The sequence below is a fragment of the Sparus aurata genome, chromosome 21, assembly GCF_900880675.1.
Source record: "Sparus aurata chromosome 21, fSpaAur1.1, whole genome shotgun sequence".
Classification (NCBI taxonomy): Eukaryota; Metazoa; Chordata; class Actinopteri; order Spariformes; family Sparidae; genus Sparus; species Sparus aurata.
The window spans coordinates 34707441-34732178 of record NC_044207.1 but is presented as its reverse complement, the minus strand read 5'-3'; the positions used below and the strand labels follow the sequence as shown (position 1 = coordinate 34732178).

The window sequence follows — 24738 nt, the reverse complement described above, 5'->3', positions numbered from 1 at the left end:
GCCACGTGGTTTCTAACAGGTCCTCAGAGCTCCCATCAGCCCCTGCGGCTCACAGATAAGGCCGCTGTCTGACAAAAGGCCTTTTTCACAGCAGACATTTTGACTTGACGGAGAAGCACAAGTGTTACTAATGACATTAACGATGACTCAGCTCTGTTCAAGTGTCCTGGTTGGCCATGATGGTATGACAACAGGAACAAAACCAGGACCCTGAAACTGAAGCAGCTAAATGGAATCCAGCCATCAGGATTTTATTATTTACCCCAAATAAAGGACTAATTTTAAAAAGAATAAAATGAACTGATCTGATTTCAGGTTTATTTTTGGTGTAATTTTATTGTGAAACAGTTTGAAGCTGGTGTACAATCTGAATATTTTAGTTTTGGTTTAATCTGAAAATCTTTGGTTCACTCTGAATTTTAAACAAAAGATTCAAAAGGTTCAAATTCTTTTGATACAAAACAGCTTTTGTTAAACTGATAAAAGTATCATGAAGTACTGTAGTGTCAGTGTTTTTCTTACACATCCTGGTCTTTAAGACAATAGTGAATGGTCGGAAGACGGGATGGGACAGGACCAGATGCTCCCCTGTAGACAAGTGTGGGAATACGACAGCGTGAGGGTCCCCATGACCAGGAGCCTTGATCAGCTGTGAGGTGGGCATCAGAGATAAGCTACAGGAAGGGGCCCACACCAGAGGTTCGGAGCTGACTCAACTATACATTGTCATCCAAGTATAGAGAGACCATCCTGTCTACTTTAGCTGACATCAGCGAAGTTAAGTAACTGACACAAGAGTTATTACAAAGGGGGGTGAGGCAGACAGATCCTTCTTCTCCCATTGGAGAGATGAACCTTTAATCCATCAAAGTGCCTAATTAGGAGAAGTAGGCAGGTATGGAAAATGGCCTCTAAAAGAAGCCAACACACCAAAGAAAGAGGGGTGGCAATTGGTAGATCTCCTAAGATCGAAGGCTCGATATGATTTCTGATAGAGCAGAGGGCAAAGCATTTTGGCATTGCTTTTGCCAGAGATCTGAGCATACCAGAAAGCGGCCGCTTCTGTTTAGGACACAGGCCTGAGATCTGTTTCAATATAGATTGCTCTATCTTTCCACCCAGCCTTGCCTCCGCAGAATTCTTTTATCAACATACTACACGCTGACACCTTTGAAGAAGACAGCCCAGAAACTACAGTAGTTTTCATTTTTCTTGCTTTTTTTGCTTATACTTCATTTAATTCAGAATCTAAAGACAAACAGCAGCTGAAATAATGATATAATATAATGTTCTCAGATGAAGTCTAGTGAAAGTTAAACCAGTGAAAGCAGGTCATTGCTGCCATTGCTGAGCAGCAAAAATAATTTTTGGTCCTGTCTTCGTTCATAGATCACTATCATTTTAATCACCTCAATTCATTTTTTTCACGTCAGTCTCTTTATCATGTTTTATCTCCTCACAGATTAAACCGTCATTTGTTTAATTGTTTAATCGCTGTCACACCGATAAATCAGCTCTTCCACCACGGCTGTGTGACACATTTCAAACTAAAGCTGATCACATGCTGGATTTCTGTGTTTGCTGCTGGTGCTGACATTAAACATCACAGAGAAACACCACCACCCTGTGGTCAGTCACGGGAAGTGCAGGGACATCCACGTGATGCTGATGACGGTCGCCATGACGACACCATGACGCACCGCCCTCTTATTTTACTGGCGACAAACCCACAGTGACATCTAGTGGATAAAAAACACACAGCAGTAAATGAGGAGTATTACTGGCATTATTGTTGCTACTACTTTTAAAAATACTTCAAATACTTTTTCTACTGCAACTATATTATGAACTATATTATTACTATATTATTCTGCTGCTGCCTGTTACAGTAGATGGTGTCATATGACTCTGACATGTACTATACTGACTATAACTATAGAAGTCTAACTAATCACAGCACTGTGTCACTTCACTTGAGACAGTACTGCAGTATTAGTTGAAGTACATCTCTGCTGGTGGGTACTGTGTGTATTTGTACTGCTTGCCTTGTAAGTTGGAGTTGAATTGCTCTTCTATAGTTTCTATTTTGATTTGTCTTCTTATTGGACACTTTTGACAGACAGAGACAAATGATGTGGTCCTGCTGATAGTTTCATCACATCAGAAAACACTTCTATGTGTCGTTTTAAAGCTCACTTACAAACCACACATTGTCTCTTTTCATTCGGACCACTTTTTGGACCCGACCTCTGCCTGAATACCACCTGTTTCACATCCCAGGAGGGTTTTTACAGGCAGAAGCACAGCTGTGGTGGCTTCACCAGTGTCTCCCATTGTGGCTGACCTCTACATGGAGGAAGTAGAGAGCAGAGCCCTGAGCTCCTTCCAGGGAACAGAACCAGAACCACTGCTTCACATATGAGGAGCACAGCTGGATTTCAACTCTTCTGAAGCCTCCGCTGGCTTCATCTTTACAAACTGACCCTCTGAACTTTATCTGACGTTCTGCTGGAGATCCCAAAGTTTACAACAACACCAAATGTGTCAGGCTGGATTTTGGGGAAATGTGTGTAAAATGATGCAGCAGACATGTTGAAATGTTCCATTTGATGGAGTCTTGGCTTTGAATCTTTCCCTCAGTGAAACATCCTGTAGCTTTAATGAAGAGACTGAACAACAGGAGACACAATAAAGATGTGACACTGTGTGTGGAAAAGGTTTGATGTGTCATAGAAATGAAATGATTCAGTGAAATGACAGAAATGTAAGGGGACGTTTAAGGCTTCAAATCACAGTGGAGGAGTTTTGTGGATTTGTCCTTTTGTCTTTTCATCACAGCTGTTCAACAACAGATAACAGTCTGTGCTACTAAATTCACCACCAACCTGAATGTGTTGCTGCTCACATGAATGTGGGTTTCTATTTCTATCACACGGCAGCTTCAGCCGAGGCGTCGATCGGCAGCGGCGGCCTTATCTGTGAGCCGCAGGGGCTGATGGGAGCTCTGAGGACCTGTTAGAAACCACGTGGCCCTCGTCTGATCTGGCAGCTCGTCCTGGTTTGGCCTCAGCTGCGTCAGAGCGCCACTTCTCCCCAGGTTCACCAGAGGAAACACCACTGCACAAAATGCTTTTCCTCCCAGCTGCTGCTCTGTGCTGTCTGTGTTCAGGTGAGTGTTTCCAGCCAATCAGGAGCCAACAAAGTCCACCTGGAACAAACACTGTCACACTGACCTTCATCTATCTGTCTGCTTCTCTACAGCGCTGGTTGCCATGGCAGCACAGCTGATTCAGGAGGATTTAACATTGACCAGGAGAGTTGGTAAACATGTCTCCTTCAGCTGTCGAGGAACTGACCAGTGTGACAGCAACTTAATACGCTGGTACCAGAAAGACACAGAAACATTTACAAGGATTCTACGTATTGACAAGAGCAGTTGTAACATAGATCACAGGTTCAGTCATCCTCAAGTAAACGATTTCTCAGCTGTGAATAATCAGAACGGCTGTGAGTTGAAGATCCAGAAAGTTAAACTCCTTCATTCAGCCACCTACTACTGCTCCTGTTATAAGAGTGATCCCCACAGTGAGAAATGATGCGAGCAGCCTGAACAAAAACCAACAGATGAACAGACGTCAAACAGTGTTTGTGACAGGAAGAGAGCAGTAAACCACAGCCCAGGTTCACATGTTTCACCTCCATCTCAGCCACAGTCACAAACACACTGAACTGAGGGATTTATTTCATATTCTATTTATTTATATTTTGATCAGATATTCCAGCAGGTTTATTGTTGTTTCACACAGAGAGGAAAAAGGAGACAAACACAAACACAATGAGAAAATAAAGAGGAAAATAATTCAATGACAAACTCAAACATAATCCAGATGAATCAGTAAAACAACAAACATACTTCAGAATATTTCAATAAAATGATATCAAACATCATCAAATATTTACAGCCCAACGTCCTGCTGCTGAATAAAGTCCATCCGTCCCTCACAACACTAATGTGCTCTGAATGAAAACACTTCCAGCAGCACTTGTTGTTTAACACCTTTCAGCACATTTCACCACATCATTTCACTTCAGGACATTTTAAAAGACAAATCTTGGACACATTTTAAGTAAGTAAGTTTTTATTTATCTCGCAATTTTGTCAAAACAACGTTTGCAAAGTGCTGAACAGGGTACAGTAAACATAAAATATAAATGATAATATAATTAAACAAACATAAAAGTAAGAAAATACAATAGAAAAGATAAATTAAAATAAACGTATATGTACAGATATGTGCAAAGAATAATTACAGTTCTATTGTAGGGAATGCAGGATGATAGAGATGATTTGAGAAGTTTTTTGAAAACATTTAGTGATTCAGCTGCTCTGACAGAAGAGGGTAGACTGTTCCAGAGGGATGAGGCCCTGACGGCAGAAGCACAGTCACCCTTAGATTTGAGGAAGCAGCGGGGTATAGATAGGAGGCCTAGGTCAGAAGATCTGAGTGGTCTAGAGGTGGAGTAAGGGTGTAAGAGTTCAGAAATGTAGGGAGGGGTAAGACCATGAAGGGCCTTGTATGTGAGGAGTCGTGTCTTGAAGTCTATCCTGTATTTTACTGGGAGCCAATGAAGGGATGCAAGAATTGGTGTGATGTGGGATCTGTGATTGGTTTTGGTTAGAAGTCTGGCTGCAGCGTTTTGTACGAGCTGCAGGTGAGACAGGGCTGCACAGTTGAGACAGGTGAAGAGAGCATTACAGGAGTCAAGGTGAGAGAAAATCAGGGTGTGGATTAGAAGTTCAAGATGGCTGGTTGTTAGCATCTCTTTGATTTTTAAGATGTTCCGGAGTTAGAAAAAGCATGATTTTACAAGTTTGTTCATGTGTGAGTCAAAGTGTAAATTGTGGTCAAAGATTACACCCTGGTTTCTGGAGGAGGGTTTGAGATTGGCAGCTCGAGGGCCGATCGAGGGATTCAGTTCAGGGATGAGTTTAAATCCAATGGCCTCAAAAAACACGGGCCACTAAAATGTGTTTGGTGTTTAGATGTGATCAGCATCACATGTTCCACTAGCTCGCTAACAGCTTTAGCAAAACATCACCTGCCCTGTGAGGGACTCCGGTCATACACAGTGATGCAGAGTGCAAAGGTCAGAGTGTGAGCAGACAGACAGGTACGTATGTAGACAGACAGGTAGCCTGTACAATCATTTCATACAGGTCAAATAAAACCATTGGACGGCTTATTAGAGGCCTACAGCAGCCACAGATACTGGATTTGTTTTCTGTTATTTGTCAGAGTGTTTGATTTATTGATTGCTGTCGCGATGTTCACAGATTTTGTATAAATATAACAAAACATGCTTCTAGAATAACTGACCGACCCGAGTTTGAACAGAAAGCATTCAGAATCCTGTCAGACTGACAGAATGGCAGGATTCAGAGGAACAATGGTCCAGAGAGAGTCAGAGAAAACTTCTTCATCAAAGCTCCAGAAGATCATTTGTAACCTGCGTTATAGCAACAATATTAACACATTTGTGTTTTGTGTGATTTGCCAACACAACTGTGTAAATACAAATTCCAGGTTTCTGTAACAATTTGTCAGATGTAATGAAATGCTGCGTTTTAATTACAAACAAAAGTCTCAGGACTTTTTTCATGTGTCTCTGTGCTTCTATAAATTCAGAGTAAGATTGCAGCGCTAAGTCAGTTTCTATCAGTCGGTTTTTATTTTTATTTTATTTAACCTTTATTTAACCAGATAAAAGCCCATTGAGATCAGGATCTCTTTCACAAGGGTGACCTGGCCAAAAAGGTCAGCAGCACGAGACATAACAGCAGTACACGTCAACGCAGATTACAAAGAGTAACAGATAGAATAAAACATACAATTTTAGAGATGCAACAGTAGCACAACAAACAAATAATTTAGGATTTTAAACACAGGCACTGTTCAATAAGTTTCCGCTGCCTGTCTCTCAGGATAGAGCAGAAGGCTCCATGTGAAATTAGTTTAGAGAGTTTCAGCTCAGTCTGTAAAGTATTCCATGCCAAAGGGGCAGCAAAGCTGAATGCTCTTTTCCCAAATTCAGTCCTTACCCGGGGAACAGATAAAACGAGGGTTGAACAGGAACGCAAAGCATAACAACTGCTTGTTTTCTGTAATAAGACACACAAATAAGAAGGTATCAAGCCTAAGAGAGCCTTATAAATTAAGGTCAGCCAATGTGCATATCTGCGTGCACTCAGAGAAGGCAAGTTCGATTTCAAGTACAATTCACAATGGTGGGTGAGGCGACTACACCCTGTGACAAATCTCAGTGCCGTATGAAAAACAGTATCCAAAGATTTGAGACATCTGGATGACACATTCAAATAAAGCACGTCCCCATAGTCAAGAATGGGCAAGAAGGTAGCTGTAACTATTTTCTTTCTGACCCTAAGAGAGAAGCAGGTTCTATTTCTGAAAAAGAACCCAAGTTTCGCCCGAAGTTTAGTGACCAGCTTGTTTATATGGGCTTTAAATGAAAGCTCCTGATCTAGGGTAAAGCCCAGATGATCAGTTTCTATTTCTAAAACACGGCAGCTTCAGCCGAGCCGTCGATCAGCAGCGGCGGCCTTATCTGTGAGCCGCAGGGGCTGATGGGAGCTCTGAGGACCTGTTAGAAACCACGTGGCCCTCGTCTGATCTGGCAGCTCGTCCTGGTTTGGCCTCAGCTGCGTCAGAGCGCCACTTCTCCCCAGGTTCACCAGAGGAAACACCACTGCACAAAATGCTTTTCCTCCCAGCTGCTGCTCTGTGCTGTCTGTGTTCAGGTGAGTGTTTCCAGCCAATCAGGAGCCAACAAAGTCCACCTGGAACAAACACTGTCACACTGACCTTCATCTATCTGTCTGCTTCTCTACAGCGCTGGTTGCCATGGCAGCACAGCTGATTCAGGAGGATTTAACATTGACCAGGAGAGTTGATGATAAAGTCTCCTTCAGCTGTCGAGGAACTGACCAGTGTGACTACAGTGAAGTATACTGGTACCAGAAGAAAGACACAGAAACATTCACAAGAATTCTGTACCAGGACAAGACCAGTTGTAACATAGGTTACAGGTACGATCATCCTCAGAAAAATGATTTCTCAGTCATGAAAAATCAGAACGTCTGTAAGTTGAAGATCCAGAACGTTAAACTCCTTCATTCAGCCACCTACTACTGCTCCTGTTATAAATATGAAGCCCACAGTGAGAAATGATGCGAGCAGCCTGAACAAAAACCAACAGATGAACAGACGTCAAACAGTGTTTGTGACAGGAAGAGAGCAGTAAACCACAGCCCAGGTTCACATGTTTCACCTCCATCTCAGCCACAGTCACAAACACACTGAACTGAGGGATTTATTTCATATTCTATTTATTTATATTTTCATCAGATATTCCAGCAGGTTTATTGTTGTTTGAACAATAATAAACCAAGTCTGGAGATGTTTCAGAGGTGGAAGGAGGCAGGCTGGGTGATGTTTTTAATTTAAGGTGCAAATGAGGGACGATCTGGAGCCGATGAGCAGGGCCTCAGATTTATTGCCGCTAAGCTTCAGGAAGTTCCTGCCCATCTGGCTCCGGATGTCTTCCATGCAAGGGGAGTTTGGAGATGGGCCAGTAAAGGTTAAGGTCAGTTGGGTCAGCACCAGGTTTTTTCAGGAAAGGTGTGATAGCAGCCAGTTTGAGAGTGGGAGATACAGTGCCAGTGGTGAGGGAGGAGTTAATTATGTCGGTGATCATGGGAGAAGTGGATGGCAGACAGGCTTTGACGAGGGAGGTGGGAAGAGGATCAAGCAGGTCGTGGTTTTGGCTTTGCGGATGAGTTCAGAGATGGTGTGTTCTGATACTGGGGTGAAGTCAAAGAGGGAGCTGATGAGAGGTTGGCCGGTGGTGATCATCTAGGTTGGATCGTTTGAGGAGGTGCAGGATGAGGCCAGTTGTTGGTGAATGGTATTGATTTTAGAGCTGAAGAACGGTGGATATGTCTGATGGGAGGGTTTTAGGAGTCTGGATTAGGTGGCTGACCGTTGCGAGGAGGGCTCTGTTGTTACCTGCGGTGGTGATGAGGTTGAAGCATTATGAAGATTTGGCAGTAATAAGGACGTTCTTGTAGTGATGAAGGTGGTTCGAGTACATTTGGTTGTGTGAGTCCGTGGCTTTGAGCTGGCGTAGGTCAGGGGTGAACCAGGGGGCAGTGTGACTAAATGAGACTGAGCGGGTCTACAGAGGAGCCAGAGTCTTGAGGGCCGAGGAGAGACAGTTATTATAGCGATTCACCAGGGCAGCAGGGAGGATGCTGTGGGAGGGCTGGGGTAGGAGCTGATCAGGATGGAGAGATCTGTGGTGATATTTCTGAAGGAGATGGTCTGTTGTTATTTGACTTTGTGAAGTTGGGTGTGAATGTCAAAAAGTACAGCTTTGTGGTCACAAATGAGGAAATCTGTGATGTCAAAATTGGTTGGAGTGATGTCAGTGCAGCAGATAAAGTCCAGTATGTGGTCTTTGTTATGAGATGGGAGGTTGACATGTTGTGTGATACCGAGAAGTTGTTGGCAAAGATACTGGATGGATTGTCAATGTGGATGTTGAAATCGACGAGGAGGATAACAGTGGGAGTCATGACACATATAGATGTTAGTAGTGATGAGAATTCATTGAGGAAAGCAGCATCATGAAGCATCATCTTCATTATTATAATTTTCTTTATAAATGGTTAAACTCTACAAGCTTTTACAACAGTGTGTCCTGTTTCTGAACACCTCATCAAATCACCTGCAGCATCAAACCATGTCTGTCCCTTTAGGGAGATTTCAGTCTGGTTGAAAATGGTCCAGACGCTCTGATCAACTTCCATTCTGAAGCTTTTAGTCACAGCAGTTCAGCCTCTGTGGCGTCATGATTTCCAACCTGGAATGTTTTTCTTCTGACTTTGTAACAGATTTCATTTGCTTCATTGGCTCTAATTGTGGAAACAACATGACCACTACATAGAAGATGTGTTGAATGTTCTTGCTGAGATGGTTTCAACAACACGTTGACAGAGGTTTCCACTAAAATATTGCTCTACAGTCAGAGGCCCATTTCTCTGATCATTCTGACACCACGGTCAAGTCAACATGGCTAACGTTACCACAACTCAGAGGAGGAAATCCATCATGTTGTTCAGGGAGATACGGCTCAGTCATCATAGTTATCAGGATGAACTCACAATTAAACAATCAAAAACACCAGAGCAAGTTTAACCATCAGGAAGTATCTACTGAGGGAGGGAAGTCGTATCACCTTGAATCTTTGCAGTAAGGTGGTCAGTGTTCTCCTCTTATATCTGATGTTTCTGGATTAATACTGCAGCTGCATTAATGTGTTTGTGATATTTTACTGCAGGTTGAGCGCATTTTAACTACTTTATGCACTGTTGCTCTTACACACCTGGATCAGCCCAACATGTATGTAAGAACACTGTTTGTAGACTTCAGCTCAGCATTCAACACGGTCATCCCCCTCAAACTGAGCAACCTGGGCTTAGACAGTTCACTGTGCACATGGATACTGGACTTTCTTAGCAACAGACCACAAAACCTCAGGATGGGAGGCCGCACATCATCCACTGTCATCCTGAACACTGGCACACCACAGGGATGTGTCCTCATCCTCCTCCTCTACTCCCTCTTCACCCATGACTGCTCCCTCATCCACCCCACCAACACCATCGTCAGATTTGCTGATGACACGACCATCGTAGGACTGATAACAAATAACAAGGAATCAGCCTACAGGGAGGAGATTCAGCATCTAACAGAGTGGTGCTCAGACAATAACCTGGGTTTAAACACCCCAAAATCCAAGGAACTGATCATGCATTTCCGTAAATCCAAACACACAGAACTCTCTGCCCTCTACATACATGGGGAGGAGGTAGAGAGGGTAGAGAGCTGTAAGTTCCTTGGGGTTCACGTCTTGGCTGACCTCACCTGGACCACACACGTCTCTCATCAGGTGGTGAAGGCCCAACAGAAAGTTTACTTCCTCGGGAAGCTAAAGCACGCTCACCTCCCTCAATACCTGCTGACCAACTTCTATCAGTCAGCGATAGAAATCTTCCTGACCTGCTGCTGCACAGTGTTTCTCCAGCTGCACAGGACAGGAAGGACCTGCAGCGGGTGGTGAGGACAGCGGAGCTTGTCATTGGGACGACACTACCCCCTCTCAGAGACATTTACACTGGCCGACTCCAAAAGAAGCCCAGCTGTATTGTTAAGGACACCGGGGAAACACCTTGGAAACACATAGACATCATCTCCATGACGTGTACCGTCACACCTCTTTAGGAGCCGCAGTGCCGGCTTTCTGTGTGAATTACTCAGTGTTTCGTCTCTAAACCGGTGCTGCTTGGCTCTGTGTTGATGACCAATGGCGGAGAATCAGCGAACTGCCACTGCAGCATTAATGCGGCTTCTCTATGTGAAAGGGGCTTGTGAAATACTATATGTTGTTATATTTGATATTTGTCAAACTAAGAACTGCTATCCATGTTTCGTTGTTTTTGAAACAATGACAGTGAACATCTACTATTCTTTTAAAGTTAGTCAACTGAATTTAAACTGAACATTCCCAAGACTGCATTAATATCTCCTCAACAGTTGAATTGTAAATAGTTGTATTAATTGCACATTATCAGGCCCAGTGCCACTGTCCTTTATTAGCTCTAACATGAGCTGGAGCTGGTGGAGCTGTCAGAGTCAGGAAAACAAGAGGTTACAGAACCACAGCCACAGGAGACTGATTCAGCACAGGAACTGGAGACAGCTGCAGCTCAGCTCAGACAGGTTGCTGCAGAACAGGAACAGAGGACTGCTGCAAGGCAGAGCAGGAGGCCGGCAGCTGGAGGTCTGGACGGGGATCAGGAAAGACCGCCGGTCCGGCTCTGGAGCCAGTCTGCTGACCTGCAGACAAGGAAGCAGGAACAGGTGTCGACTGGGCCGCCGACTGAGGACCAGGAACTGGTGGACCTGCTGGTGGAGCTAGATAACAAGTCAGAATCAACAAAGTCAATGAATGAAGTTCATCCTCTGGGGACCAAGAATGTGTGTAGAAAATGTCATGTCAGTCCATCCATCCATCCTTTGGTCCAGGTCCAATCCATGTGGACTAAAGTAGTGGAGCGACAGACATTAGCATCCACAGAGCAACACTGCTAGTGTGTCTAAAAAGACAATAAAAGAAGAGACAGTCATGTTGATACGAACATTAGAGAAACACATCATGGAGCTGAAACATGATCCTGCTTCATCATTTGGACTCGTTCACCTCAGCCGACACGTTCAACAGCACACAGGTTTTTGTATTACTCTTTCTCACTGTGGGAGGATACTGGATCGTTGGCTCTGGAACTAAACTGATTGTAACAGGTAAGAATAAAGCTTCATTTTCCTTCAGTTGTTTTATTGAACAAGTGTAAAATGTGTTTTTAATGAGTTTCTGCTGCTTCAGGCTTTACATGTTAGTTTGTTCATAATTAGTAGAGAATTCTTGCAGCCGTGCAGCTATTGTTCCATAAAAAGATTCATAACTCCTGAAAAGATGTTTAAATCTCACTGCACAGCTGAAGTTCTTCTTTATTTCTGCAGGAGATCAAACTGATTCATAGAGAAAAAGTTTGATATTGACAATGTTACAAATATACAGTATTTGATCCTCTCAGTAATTCAGCACCATCTCTTGTTTTTATAAAACAACATCATATATGATATTAAACATCATTTAATATATGTCAGTAAATGTATTTGTAAAACATATCTTTAAATATGTTGTATAGGATCATTAATAATCAATTATTAAATGATGAAATGTATTTTATATGATGGTATTTATGTCTTTTAGTGTGAAATATATTTATATATGAAGACAAACAGACACTGAATATGATATTACAATAAATGAAAAACATACAAGTAACACTTAAACATAAAACACATTATATTCAAGAATAAAAATATATAGTACGATTTACAATGGCACATGAAAATGCGTATTTTTTATGTTTGACTTTTAAACAATTTTATATATGATTATAAATATATTCATCAGTAATTTCACATATAATTTAAACAAAAATAATAATTCCAAACCTAATTTAAAATGGTAAATTAATTAGCAGCATGTGACGGTAAATATTGTGTACGACATACTGTTTTTAACTGACATATTATATGATATCATATTATCTTATGTTATATTATATTATATTATATTATATTATATTATCACATTTAATTTGACCACATGTGAAGTTCCTGTAAAGGATCAATAAATTCTCACCTTTCTTCATATTATATTACAAAGCAGTTATTATTCATATCTAACATATCCAATCATTTCACTGTAATTGTCTATAAATGTAAAAATACTAAGAAAATAATTATGATATTATTGATCAACTGATTTGTTTTTCTTTAGCAGCTGAAGTAAAGTACACGCTGGTAAATCTGTAATATGTTAGACATGTTGTAATAACTTCTAAAAGTATTTTATGTGACGGTAAATATACATTTTATCATACAATATATATTAAAATAACATTCAAAAAGGTTTTGAATTTTGCCAAATACCTTTTTCATGATTTTATCTTTTATATCATTAAACCAACAAGGTTTTACCTACTTCTATATAAAATTACATATTTTTTCACATTACTAACATGAAGACATGTATTTGTAATTGTGTATTAAGTGTAAATATTCATGAAGAGCATGAAATTCAAGATGCATTTAGTTTAAATATTTATAATATGTGGTGGATAATGTAAACATTAAAATGTCAGCGCGTATTAAACTTGAGGGTAAATATGTCCTTTATTATAATCTGTCTTTTATCATGATACAGATGAAGATTTTCCATTGTATGAAAATATAATGTTATATTATTATTAGTAAGAGTCATAATAATGATGAATGTGCACATTGAAAGAAAGAAGTGCTGAACACATAATGTTGTTTGTCCCCATATAACATATGATGACATGACATGATGAGTGTGTTTGATGTGCAGGTGAATCCAGTCTATGTGTTGAACTTTGTGCTGTATTGATGAGTAGTTTAGTGATCAGAGTCCATGTAGTTTCCAGGATCACACTGAATGCAGTGCAGTGCTGGAAGCTGCTGTTGACTGTGTCAATGTGTGTCTGTGCTGCTTGTTGCTGCTGTGAAGCTTCAGATGAGCAGATAGTGAAGCCCGTGGTGAGCGTGTACCCAGCAGCATCCAGAGCCCACCTGGAGGGGAGGAGCTCCCTGCTGTGTGTGGCCTCAGCCATGTTTCCTCCTCTGGTCCGCTTCTCCTGGATAAGACGAAAGGAGGATCAGGAGAAGCGGCTCCCTGCTGAGGGAGAGCAGCTGGAGCTCAGTGAGTCGGGATGTACCGCCACCATCTTGCCGCTTGATCGGGACGCTCTAGACACGTATAAATACCGCTGCTCCGTCCAGCACGAGGGGGGCACAGTGGAGGCCCAAACAGAACAAGGTAATGTGTGTTATGCGATGAAGACAGAAAGAAAGAATCTTCTGACCTGGCCAAGACTCTGACCTGCACTTGGGTTGCCGTGTCACGTGAGCACTGACTGTGCTGCACACTGAAAGTGGGGGACGGGTTACTGATGTGGATCTCAGGTCAGAGAGAGAGTGACAGGCTGTTGCTGCTGTTCAGTGTTCCTCCTCATACCTAGACTGTTTGACATTGTGCTAAAATTCACTAACTGATAATTAGACATATTGCCGGGCATGTGTTACTATTTAATTGAAGTACAACCTCTTTTACTTTCCTAATGCATAATCACAAGTAGGTAATAATGTGTCATGTTGACCTGCTGCTGTAAGTAGTAGTGTGCAGGCTGCAGCAGTTGTTTGTCCTTCTCTGTCTGCTGCAGCTACATGTTTCTGTTGTACAGTAATAATCAGGCTAATCGACTCTATAACTGTCCAGATAACCTCAGGAAAGTGTTGCAGAAGCTGCTGCAGAAGAACCTTCTAATCTGCATCTACACCTGAAGCATCAGACAATTATAAATAATGTCTCTGATACACTGCTGTGTGTTTATTATTTTTACTGTTGTTGTTTTTTAGTATCACTGAATGTCACAGTTAAACCTTGTTACTAATAAAAACAGGTCTTAGTCATATTAAATGAAGCTTATTTGTACAGTACCTACTTTATATGAAGTAGAATGACACAACAGACTTCATGCAGTGGTGTAACAGTCTGGATGTACTGTATGTTTGAATACAGCTGCAGTTCAAACAACAAGCAGCAGCATCACATCCAGCGCACCACCTACCTCCATCGTAACGCAGCCTGAAGCAGGTGAGTTCTGTTAAATATCTTACTGTGGGCTTTGTCTCCATTACATAAAACCAATAAAAGATTCACAGAATGTAAATAAATCTCTGTACGTAAGGGAAAATGAAGAAAACCAATATTAGAGGGCCGTGATGTTCAGGCCTCAGACGGCACGGCATTAAAAACAGATACAATACTGTGGTGGAAATCATCATGTCTCTGATCTACTGCTATGGTGTTATTATTATTATTATCATTATTATTATTATTGTTATCATTATCATTATTATTATTATTATTATCATTTGTATTATTATTACTGAATATCACAGTTAAACCTTGTTACTAATAAAAACAGGTCTTAGTCATATTAAATGAAGTTTATTTGTACAGTGCCTACTTTATATGAAGTACAACGACACAACAGACTTCATGCAGTGGTGTAACAGTCTGGATGTACTGTATGTTTGAATACAGCTGCAGGTCAGACAACAAACAGCAACAGAACCACATCCAGCAAATTGCCCACCTCCACCGTAACGTGGCGTCAAACAGGTGAGTTCTTCACGTAGAAAGACAATCACTGACCAGAGCACCATTCTGAAGAAACGCTCCACTATAAATATTCCTATATGTAGAATGAATCTAATGACTGTGTGTGCCGTGAAAGGTGAAATTTACTCTGTGTGTGTGTGTGTGTGTGTGTGTGTGTGTGTGTGTGTCAGTGTCCTTCCAGTCTCAGTGCAGGGTGAAGCTGCTCTGTGTGCTCTACACAGTGCTGATAGTGAAGAGTCTGGTGTACTGCTGTGGACTCTCTCTGCTGAGGATCCTCTGAAACAAGGGACCGTCCACCAACTGCTCACATGCTGACTGACTGTTTTCTGCTCGCCTTTTCTCACCATCAAATCTCATCAGTTCGTCTCATTGATCACTTTGATCAGCAGTCACAAATGTCAATGTTCATGTTTTGTGGTTGGTTGTAAAATGTATCTTTTGATGCACAGGTTAGATTCAGTCATCCTACATATATAAATACATATATACACATATATATCTGCAGTGACTGAGTATAAATTCTGTGCTATAGTGTTATTTTCATCCTCTAGTTTATTTCCACTTTGAATTGTGACTTGTATAATAATAGAACATGAAGCTGAATCATTAGCTGTCTGCTAGATATTTGATTGTTTTAGTATTTTTCTCTTCTTGTCTTTCTTTTTAATACATCATGCAGAGTGTGGCAGCTTTGTTAAATTCTTTCAGTGTAACATTCTCAATAAAGTGAAAAATCACAGTGTGTGTTTTAGAAACAGTCTTGTTTTTATGGATTTCAGTTTGTCTTCAGAGCAAATCATCAGAAACAGAATCAACTTCATGGACCATGAATGTTGACGCCTACAAGTCATTTGACTCTGGTTGTAATTAGCTCTCAATATACTTTCACACAGCAGCAAGAACAAATGTAGAGGAAGATGTGAATATTAGCATACAGCTAAACAAGGACAACAAAGCTAAAGAACGAGAAGCAAACAGAAACATATAGCTATTATATACAAGTCAGTAGGTGTGGCTGTGCCACCAGGTTCAGTGCTGAGCCCCTTTTATAATTGTGTAAGTGTGGATGTCAAACTCTACGCTGATGACACTGTTGTTTACACACATGAACAAACAGCAGAGCGAGCTGCTTTCAAGCTACAACTGCTATAAAATGATCACACAGCAGCTTCATCAGTCGCCTTCAGTTTGAATGATGGCTGTGTTTATTTCTTATCAGCCAATAAAATGTTTTTTAACTCTTACAGCTTTTACACCAGAATCATTCAGTGTGTTTTGACAGCAGTTACACACCTTCACATGAGTGTTTTTGAGTTTGTAAGTAAGAGAAAAACAGCCGTGAAACTTAAAAACAGGCTTCATGCCACAGTAACATGTCACATTTGGAGCTGTGTGAGTGAAGCACAGACAGCTGCACTGATACAATCTGAAGCTAGAAGCTGACTGACAGGAGATCAGTGGCTCAGTGGGGTTAACCAGGTGAACTGTTGGAAACTGACCACTGATTGAGACGGACACACGACTCTGACGGCTCTGACAGCAGCTCTCTGATCAGCTGGAACCTCATTATGAGACCTGAGGTGAACCAACATGGACGCTCCACTTCAGCTTCACTAAACAGCAAGACGACTTGTTTGTCTCTGTGGTTTGTGTTTCTGTCTGAGTGGTTTGTGTTCTGTTGCTCTGATCGATGAGAACAGATGAACCACATGTTCCTGTAAATGTTTCAGTCGAGGAGTTGCTGCTGCAAATCCTCTCGTGGTCATTTAAACACTTTGAGGGAGAAAAGTTTGAATTTATCTGAAATTTTATTTTTTTACAGGGGAAATTTATGAGAGTATGGAAGATTTCAGAAACACCAACAATTAACAGTTGTTTAATTCTTTCCCTGCAAAAGCTCTTTAACATGAGAAAATCTGTTATTATTAATCATGATGTACAAATCATGTAATATCATGATATTTACTACACATTATTATATATATATCCACAGTTTTGTTGAATTGTGTTTTAGTGATTATTGAATAAATTAATCTAGTGAAATATGAGAAAATTAACCGTTATACACACTGAGTGATATACAGTATAGGATTTTTTTCTTCTGGCTGAAAATTAAACATTTCTTTGCCTCGTTCCTCAAAATAAACTGAAGTATATTTCATGCACACTGGATGTTTCTATACTTTTCTATGTATATCACAAGTTTTCATGTGTCAGCTGTTACATTCACTAAATATTAAAAACACTGCATTATGATTAATCTATTATCAGTGTTATTTATATGATTGTGTGTCTGTCTCCCAGGTGAATAAGACAGATGGAAGCTGAGACAGTGAGTACTGAGCGCTGTAACTGTTGTAACTGTCATTGTGTTGTTCATGTGAAAAAGTGCAGCTAACGGTGAGGAGGCTGCAGAGCAGAAACCCACACAGCCCGTCTGCTGCAGGAAAGGAAGTGCTGGTTGGCTCTCAACAGTTTTTATGAGTCCTAATAACCACTGAGAACAGATTCATATCTGCTGCTGTACACACTCATCAACTCCTCTCCCTCTCTGGACTGCTTTGTCTTTTCTCTTGTTGTCTGGAAGCCTTTTTTCCACTGAGCCCTCCACCCACACAAAGTTGAACTGAGCCCAGAGACCAACAGTGACCCCCCACCTGGAGCTCACGTCCATGAATATAATGAAGTAACTACTGTATTAGTATTTATTTTCCTTTAGCTCTATTCGTTCAGAATATCAGACAAACAGCTGCGTCTTATTTCATGTTTCCTGTAAATGTTTTTTCGATGAAGCCTCCAGTGAAAGTTCAGTGAAAGCTCATCGCAGACACAACAAAAAGAAAAAAATTGTTCCTGTCTCCGTTCATAGTTTTATGTCATTTATCAGTTAAGCTAGTATTTTCTTTCCATGTCCAGGACCCTTTTTTATGGTTTTCATCTCCTCACAGATTAAACCATCTTTGCGTAATTATGTTCCGTTTCATTCCGGCCTCAGCAGTCAGGCCATTCTTTGGGGGAACTTTGGGGCAGTTGTTATTTAATTGGGTGGATTGTTCTTGCTGCTGTTCAGACGCCCCCTCCATCACAAACAAATCTCCCTGTAGAGGTCAAAGTGACAAAGACTTTGTGAGCAGGACTCACTGATCACATATCATCTGCTGTCATAAACATGATCGTTACTTCCTTCCACTCGTCTCTCCTGATTGAAATCTGCTTTAAATGGAAATAAACAGCGTCCAACCAAGCAGACAATGTCAGGTGGTTTCCTTTAAGAAGCTGAAGGAACAGTTATGATACATTTCATATTATCTGAAGGGATGTTTGTTCTGTTCTGTGTGTTCTAACTCTGAACACTTGGATCATTTTCACCATGAAACACTGTTGGAAGAATGACAACATGTTGCAGCTGTCTCAGCAGACAACACATGTGTGACATTACATGTGTCTTTACGCTGTTAGATCGCTGTCACACCAATAAATCAGCTCTTCCCCACGGCTGTGTGACACATTTCAAACTAAAGCTGATCACATGCTGGATTTCTGTGTTTGCTGCTGGTGCTGACATTAAAACATCACAGAGAAACACCACCACCCTGTGGTCAGTCACGGGAAGTGCAGGGACATCCACGTGATGCTGATGACGGTCGCCATGACGACACCATGACGCTCCGCCCTCTTATTTTACTGGCGACAAACCCACAGTGACATCTAGTGGATAAAAAACACACAGCAGTAAATGAGGAGTATTACTGGCATTATTGTTGCTACTGCCTCTAAAAATACTTCAAATACTTTTTCTACTGCAACTATATTATGAACTATATTATTACTATATATTCTGCTGCTGCCTGTTACAGTAGATTGGTGTCATATTACTCTGACATGTACTATACTAACTATAACTATAGAAGTCTAACTAATCACAGCACTGTGTCACTTCACTTGAGACAGTACTGCAGTATTAGTTGAAGTACATCTCTGCTGGTGGGTACTGTGTGTATTTGTACTGCTTGCCTTGTAAGTTGGAGTTGAATTGCTCTTCTATAGTTTCTATTTTGATTTGTCTTCTTATTGGACACTTTTGACAGACAGAGACAAATGATGTGTCCTGCTAATAGTTTCATCACATCAGAAAACACTTCTATGTGTCGTTTTAAAGCTCACTTACAAACCACACATTGTCTCTTTTCATTGGGACCACTTTTTGGACCCGACCTCTGCCTGAATACCACCTGTTTCACATCCCAGGAGGGTTTTTACAGGCAGAAGCACAGCTGTGGTGCTTCAACCAGTGTCTCCCATTGTGGCTGACCTCTACATGGAGGAAGTAGAGAGCAGAGCCCTGAGCTCCTTCCAGGGAACAGAACCAGAACCACTGCTTCACATATGAGGAGCACAGCTGGATTTCAACTCTTCTGAAGCCGCCGCTGGCTTCGTCTTTACAAACTGACCCTCTGAACTTTATCTGACGTTCTGCTGGAGATCCCAAAGTTTACAACAATACAGAATGTGTCAGGCTGGATTTGGGGAAATGTGTGTAAAATGATGCAGCAGACATGTTGAAATGTTCCATTTGATGGAGTTGGCTTTGAGCTTTCCCTCAGTGAAACATCCTGTAGCTTTAATGAAGAGACTGAACAACAGGAGACACAATAAAGATGTGACACTGTGTGTGGAAAAGGTTTGATGTGTCATATAAATGAAATGATTCAGTGAAATGACAGAAATGTAAGGGGACGTTTCAAGGCTTCAAATCACAGTGGAGGAGTTTTGTGGATTTGTCCTTTTGTCTTTTCATCACAGCTGTTCAACAACAGATAACAGTCTGTGCTACTAAATTCACCACCAACCTGAATGTGTTGCTGCTCACATGAATGTGGGTTTCTATTTCTATCACACGGCAGCTTCAGCCGAGCCGTCGATCGGCAGCGGCGGCCTTATCTGTGAGCCGCAGGGGCTGATGGGAGCTCTGAGGACCTGTTAGAAACCACGTGGCCCTCGTCTGATCTGGCAGCTCGTCCTGGTTTGGCCTCAGCTGCGTCAGAGCGCCACTTCTCCCCAGGTTCACCAGAGGAAACACCACTGCACAAAATGCTTTTCCTCCCAGCTGCTGCTCTGTGCTGTCTGTGTTCAGGTGAGTGTTTCCAGCCAATCAGGAGCCAACAAAGTCCACCTGGAACAAACACTGTCACACTGACCTTCATCTATCTGTCTGCTTCTCTACAGCGCTGGTTGCCATGGCAGCACAGCTGATTCAGGAGGATTTAACATTGACCAGGATAGTTGATCGAGACGTCTCCTTCAGCTGTCAAACTGACCAGTGTTCCAGCAGCTGGGTACTCTGGTACCAGAAGAAAGACACAGAAACATTCACAAGGATTCTGTATATTGACAGGGATAGTGGTAACATATATAACGGGTATAATCATCCTCAGAAAAATGATTTCTCAGCTGTGTATAATCAGAACGGCTGTGAGTTGAAAATCCAGAACGTTAAACTCCTTCATTCAGCCACCTACTACTGCTCCTGTTTGATCTCCACAGTGAGAAATGATGCGAGCAGCCTGAACAAAAACCAACAGATGAACAGACGTCAAACAGTGTTTGTGACAGGAAGAGAGCAGTAAACCACAGCCCAGGTTCACATGTTTCACCTCCATCTCAGCCACAGTCACAAACACACTGAACTGAGGGATTTATTTCATATTCTATTTATTTATATTTTGATCAGATATTCCAGCAGGTTTATTGTTGTTTCACACAGAGAGGAAAAAGGAGACAAACACAAACACAATGAGAAAATAAAGAGGAAAATAAAAAAACGGAAAACGTCGTGTTAGCGATATTCAGTACCGCTGCTAGCCATTTTGGTGCCCTAAACATAATTCCTTTATGATACCCTTTCCGGTGAAAAAAAAAATGTTTTTGCAACTTTAACTTTTTATTTCCAAACATATAACTCAATTCCAATTACACAATAGCAGTATCACAACACCTAAGAATAATAAAACGAAAAAGGAAAATCACCTTTGTAAACACAGAACAGGTGACACAGGTGTTTACACTGGCACCTGCTGATGGACTCTGAATGACAGGACTTGTGCTTTCAGAGGTGGTTCTCTGCTGTGTGTCTGTCCCTAAACTGCTGGTTGAGGTGGTTGATCAGGGCTTTGTACTGTTGTGGAGTCTACAGAGCTGCTGTCCGGCTGGAGTTGATGTGTGCCTGAACTGCTTGATGGTTGCTCATCATCTGTATCTTCCTCTTGGCCTCCTGCTCCTCCTTGTATGTATCTCAGCATTGACCCTGCATTAATTTAGAAATACCTATAAAAAGGATCAGTACAGAAAGAGACAAAATATTCAAACAAAGAATCTTATACCCTTTATTACTTATTTATCAACTATTTGATTAATCTAATCTAATCTAATCTAAAAAGCATGATAGACTGAGTTGCAATATTGCACACAATAATAATGTTGTCTTTATATCATTCATAATGACATTTTATATTTATATCTTACCTACAAGAATAAGAGCAACATTATACAATTTACACAAGACTACATCTCTGAATCTTAAACATTATTTTACCATTTAATTGAATACAACTTAAATATGGTTACTAAAGCATTTTGTCTACTACAAAACGTTTTTCTGTTTCACTGGCAGATGTTATCCATGTTTTTGCATCCTGACGTAAATGCAAAATAAACGGCAGTTCATTTTGACATGTTGCTTCTGTCACAGTCAGCTGTGACTAAGCTAGCTGTAGCAGTAACACTAAAAGTCAAGATGGTCGTGGGTTCATGCCTGGCTGAAGACTATCAATCACACGCTACATGCTAATAAATGGTCTGAAGCAAGAGGAATTGTTAGCCTACCTTGTGCACTGACTGCTAACTGTTACTGACAAAGTATTGACCACCGTCACGTCAAAATAAACTGTAAACAACTGCTCAATATCTAACATAAAGTAACAGCTAGCTGGCGTCATTTACTTGTAAAATGCATGGATAATGTTCAACAGTAAAATCTCAATTTAGCTTGCACCTAAGTTATAACATATCTGAGTTTGCTAACATTAGCAATTACTTCAGCTAGTTCGAGGTGTATGCTGGGCTAACCATCACATTTCCCGTATTTAAGAACGGTTAACATGGACTTACCTGCAAGTGATGCACAGGCATCATCTCGCAGTTTCTTCCTCTTTCTTTTCTCTGCTCCTGACTCCTGCTGTATTTTTGGGGCCATTTCCAAAAAAGTTGACAGCCGGCTTCCAAACTTCATCAGGTGCAATCCAACAGACCACTGAGATAGGGAGGGGCACCCACGGGCAGTGATGTGCACAAGCAGCCCCCCCTCGTGGCCCAATTGTTGAAAAACGCGCGCTTAAGTGCCCTCTTTGGAGCCCAAAAAGTGTGCCAAATTGCCCTCTTGGTTGGCAAAACACACTAAACTGCCCCCTTGGCTGGTTAAAACATGATAAACTGCCCTCTTGGGAACCAAAACATGATAAACTGCCCTCTTGGGAGCCAAAACACGCGCTAAAGTGCCCTCTTGGAAGCCAAAAATGTGTGCCAAAGTGCCCTCTTGGTTGGCATGACACACTAAACTGTCCCCTTTGCTGGTTAAAACATGATAAACTGCCCTCTTGGCAGCCAAAACGCATGCTAAAGTGCCCTCTTGGGAGCCAAAACGCGCTAAAGTGCCCTTCGTTTCGCTCCTGCCCTCCAAAAAGTCCGTGCACACCACTGCCCACAGGGAGCTTGGGAAGTTGAGTGTGTGTGTTTGGGGGGGGGGGGCACCACCATTGTTACTTTCTTGAGCAATTAAATATATCTCTTGTTCTGCCTGTTTTGTATGGAAGCAAATCTGTTCCATAATTCAAATTAAAATGCATTAACAGAAATGCTTTTTCATTTTCAGAATGTAGCTGCATTTTTTGACTCATAAATAAAATTAGTAATAAATCATCCAAATTGCATTTTCATTTTCTTCTTCAAGACTGATCATGTTGTAACTTAATTCAAATGATTAAGAAAAGGACATTTAAGATTGATTTTTCAAAAGATGGCCCGCCAAATAGGTACCAAAATTCAATTTGTAATGTCAAATTTGAAAATTAAAATGCATTAACAGAAATGCTTTTTCATTTCACGGTCAGAGCTGCATTTTTTGACTCATAAATAAAATAAGTAATAAATCATCCAGATTGCATTTTCATTTTCTTCTTCAAGACTGCTCATTTTGTTACACAAAGACAAAGAAAACTGCTTTTTCGTTTTGAATCCCGCCCCCCGCAAAAAAGGTTCAAAAATCAATTTGAATTCACAATCCCAATCGGCACAGGAGAGTGACGTCAGCGGCCTCTCTTCTTCTTCAGCCCCCAGTCTGACCAACTGTGCTACGCATCTACGTAAGGGGGCAGCGAGGCGCTTATTCGACACGGGAGCAAGAGAAGGGACAAGAGGAGAGTGTGAAGGCTGTGTTGGTAGCATAGACTGTGGTACATGTTTTCAGAAACAGTGGGGAAATCACCACCATGTCCACTTCTGTACTGCGGTCAAGCTAGCCATGGTTCGTGTTTGCTTGGTTAAATCAGCGGCAAATTTTTTTTTTTCCAGTGCGCAAATGCTCTAACATTTACGGTGATCGTAATGAAGCCGCTCTGAAGAGCTGCTGGCAGTGACGGTGGTCAGACTGCGGTCTCACAGTCAGACCCATGAAACACACGGTACTTTACAGTCAGTATTCCCGGTAATAAACTGAAGGTATCAGCGCTGGACTGTATGTCGACGTCGCCCCCATATTGGATGTGGCAGCTCAGCCCCGTGAACTAATACAAGTCAATGGAGTGAACTTTATAAAGCTTCTTCTACAAAGTGCTATAAGCTAATGTCTCTCTTTCTCCCACACCCACGCACCTGCAGCGGGTCTAGGGTTGCCAACTCCCTGAAAAATAAATTAGGGACAACCGCCCCCCCGGACGGCTTGGTAACTTTTTTTCTTGGCCCTTTTTGTGTGTGAAACGATTTCCAAATAATTTGACTCGAATGTGAATTTAGTTTGATGAAGGTTTTTGAGTGATACGAATACATAGAAAAAAACTTTATTCAACAATTAATTTTTTTGTGCTAAATAAAAGATATTTTTAACATAAATCTGTCCTGCTTAACTTGACAGAATGACATAAATATTCATTTATTTAACAGAACTGTCCTGCTTAACTGAAAACAATATAAAATAACAGAAAACAATAGAAAGTTGTTACTTTCTTACTGATATATAGTTCATGTGTAGTGTATCAACTGCCTGTGCAGTATAAATTATGCACGTCACATCTATCTATGGACTGTTTGAACTGACATGTGTAAGGTTGCATATATGTATGTATAGTATAGTGTGTATTCTTTATCTATTATTCATCTATGTGTTACTTTTATGTATTATTTATCTATGTTATGTATTCATCTATCAATTGTATGTGTTTATTACACTAAACATTTTTCCGGCCACAAAATACTGACATTTATTGGACTTAAAAAACATTCTTATTTTTTCTACATACCATATCTGCCTCTGGTGTTGCCTGGTGGATAACAAACCAGTCAAGGGTCCACCTGGTTGTCCCTCACGTGTAGACCACTAGATGCATGCTGTTTCACATCAAACAGTTCACTATGGGCTACAGAAAAAGTGCGCCAGCAGACATTATCTACACTTTTTCCAGCCATGTTTTCTTTTTCTCATTCGAGTCTGTGTTTTTGCAGCCTTTTCTTTTTCTCTCGGGGGAGTACCGTTACTGCTCATGGTGGAAGGCG

General features: G+C 41.2%; 2 protein-coding genes across 3 annotated transcripts in view; one reads left to right on the top strand and one right to left on the bottom strand.

The window, feature by feature from the left end:
* Window positions 1–24738, bottom strand: part of LOC115573202 (GTPase IMAP family member 9-like) — a 111960-nt gene that overhangs the window by 58570 nt on the left and 28652 nt on the right. The gene's annotated exons all lie outside the window — the stretch shown is intronic.
* LOC115573210 (uncharacterized) lies at window positions 10810–15654 on the top strand. 2 transcript variants are annotated; one of them, XM_030403901.1, is made up of 5 exons: window positions 10811–11441; window positions 13240–13548; window positions 14311–14385; window positions 14839–14916; window positions 15087–15654. In XM_030403901.1, exons 1-5 carry the CDS (start codon window positions 11309–11311, stop codon window positions 15194–15196), a joined length of 705 nt encoding a protein of 234 aa, XP_030259761.1. In that variant the 5' UTR covers window positions 10811–11308; the 3' UTR covers window positions 15197–15654. The 2 variants fall into 2 exon arrangements, with proteins under 2 accessions (XP_030259762.1, XP_030259761.1); XM_030403902.1 differs by lacking the exon at window positions 14839–14916 and having other exon boundaries at window positions 10810–11441.

What these genes read in the sequence shown, in the direction of transcription:
- LOC115573210 (XM_030403901.1), top strand. Translation starts at nt 11,309, where the DNA reads ATGATCCTGCTTCATCATTTGGACTCGTTCACCTCAGCCGACACGTTC. An exon ending in GGAGGCCCAAACAGAACAAG is followed by an intron (nt 13,549 to 14,310) that starts GTAATGTGTGTT and finishes GTTTGAATACAG; the next exon opens with CTGCAGTTCAAACAACAAGC. An exon ending in CGTAACGCAGCCTGAAGCAG is followed by an intron (nt 14,386 to 14,838) that starts GTGAGTTCTGTT and finishes GTTTGAATACAG; the next exon opens with CTGCAGGTCAGACAACAAAC.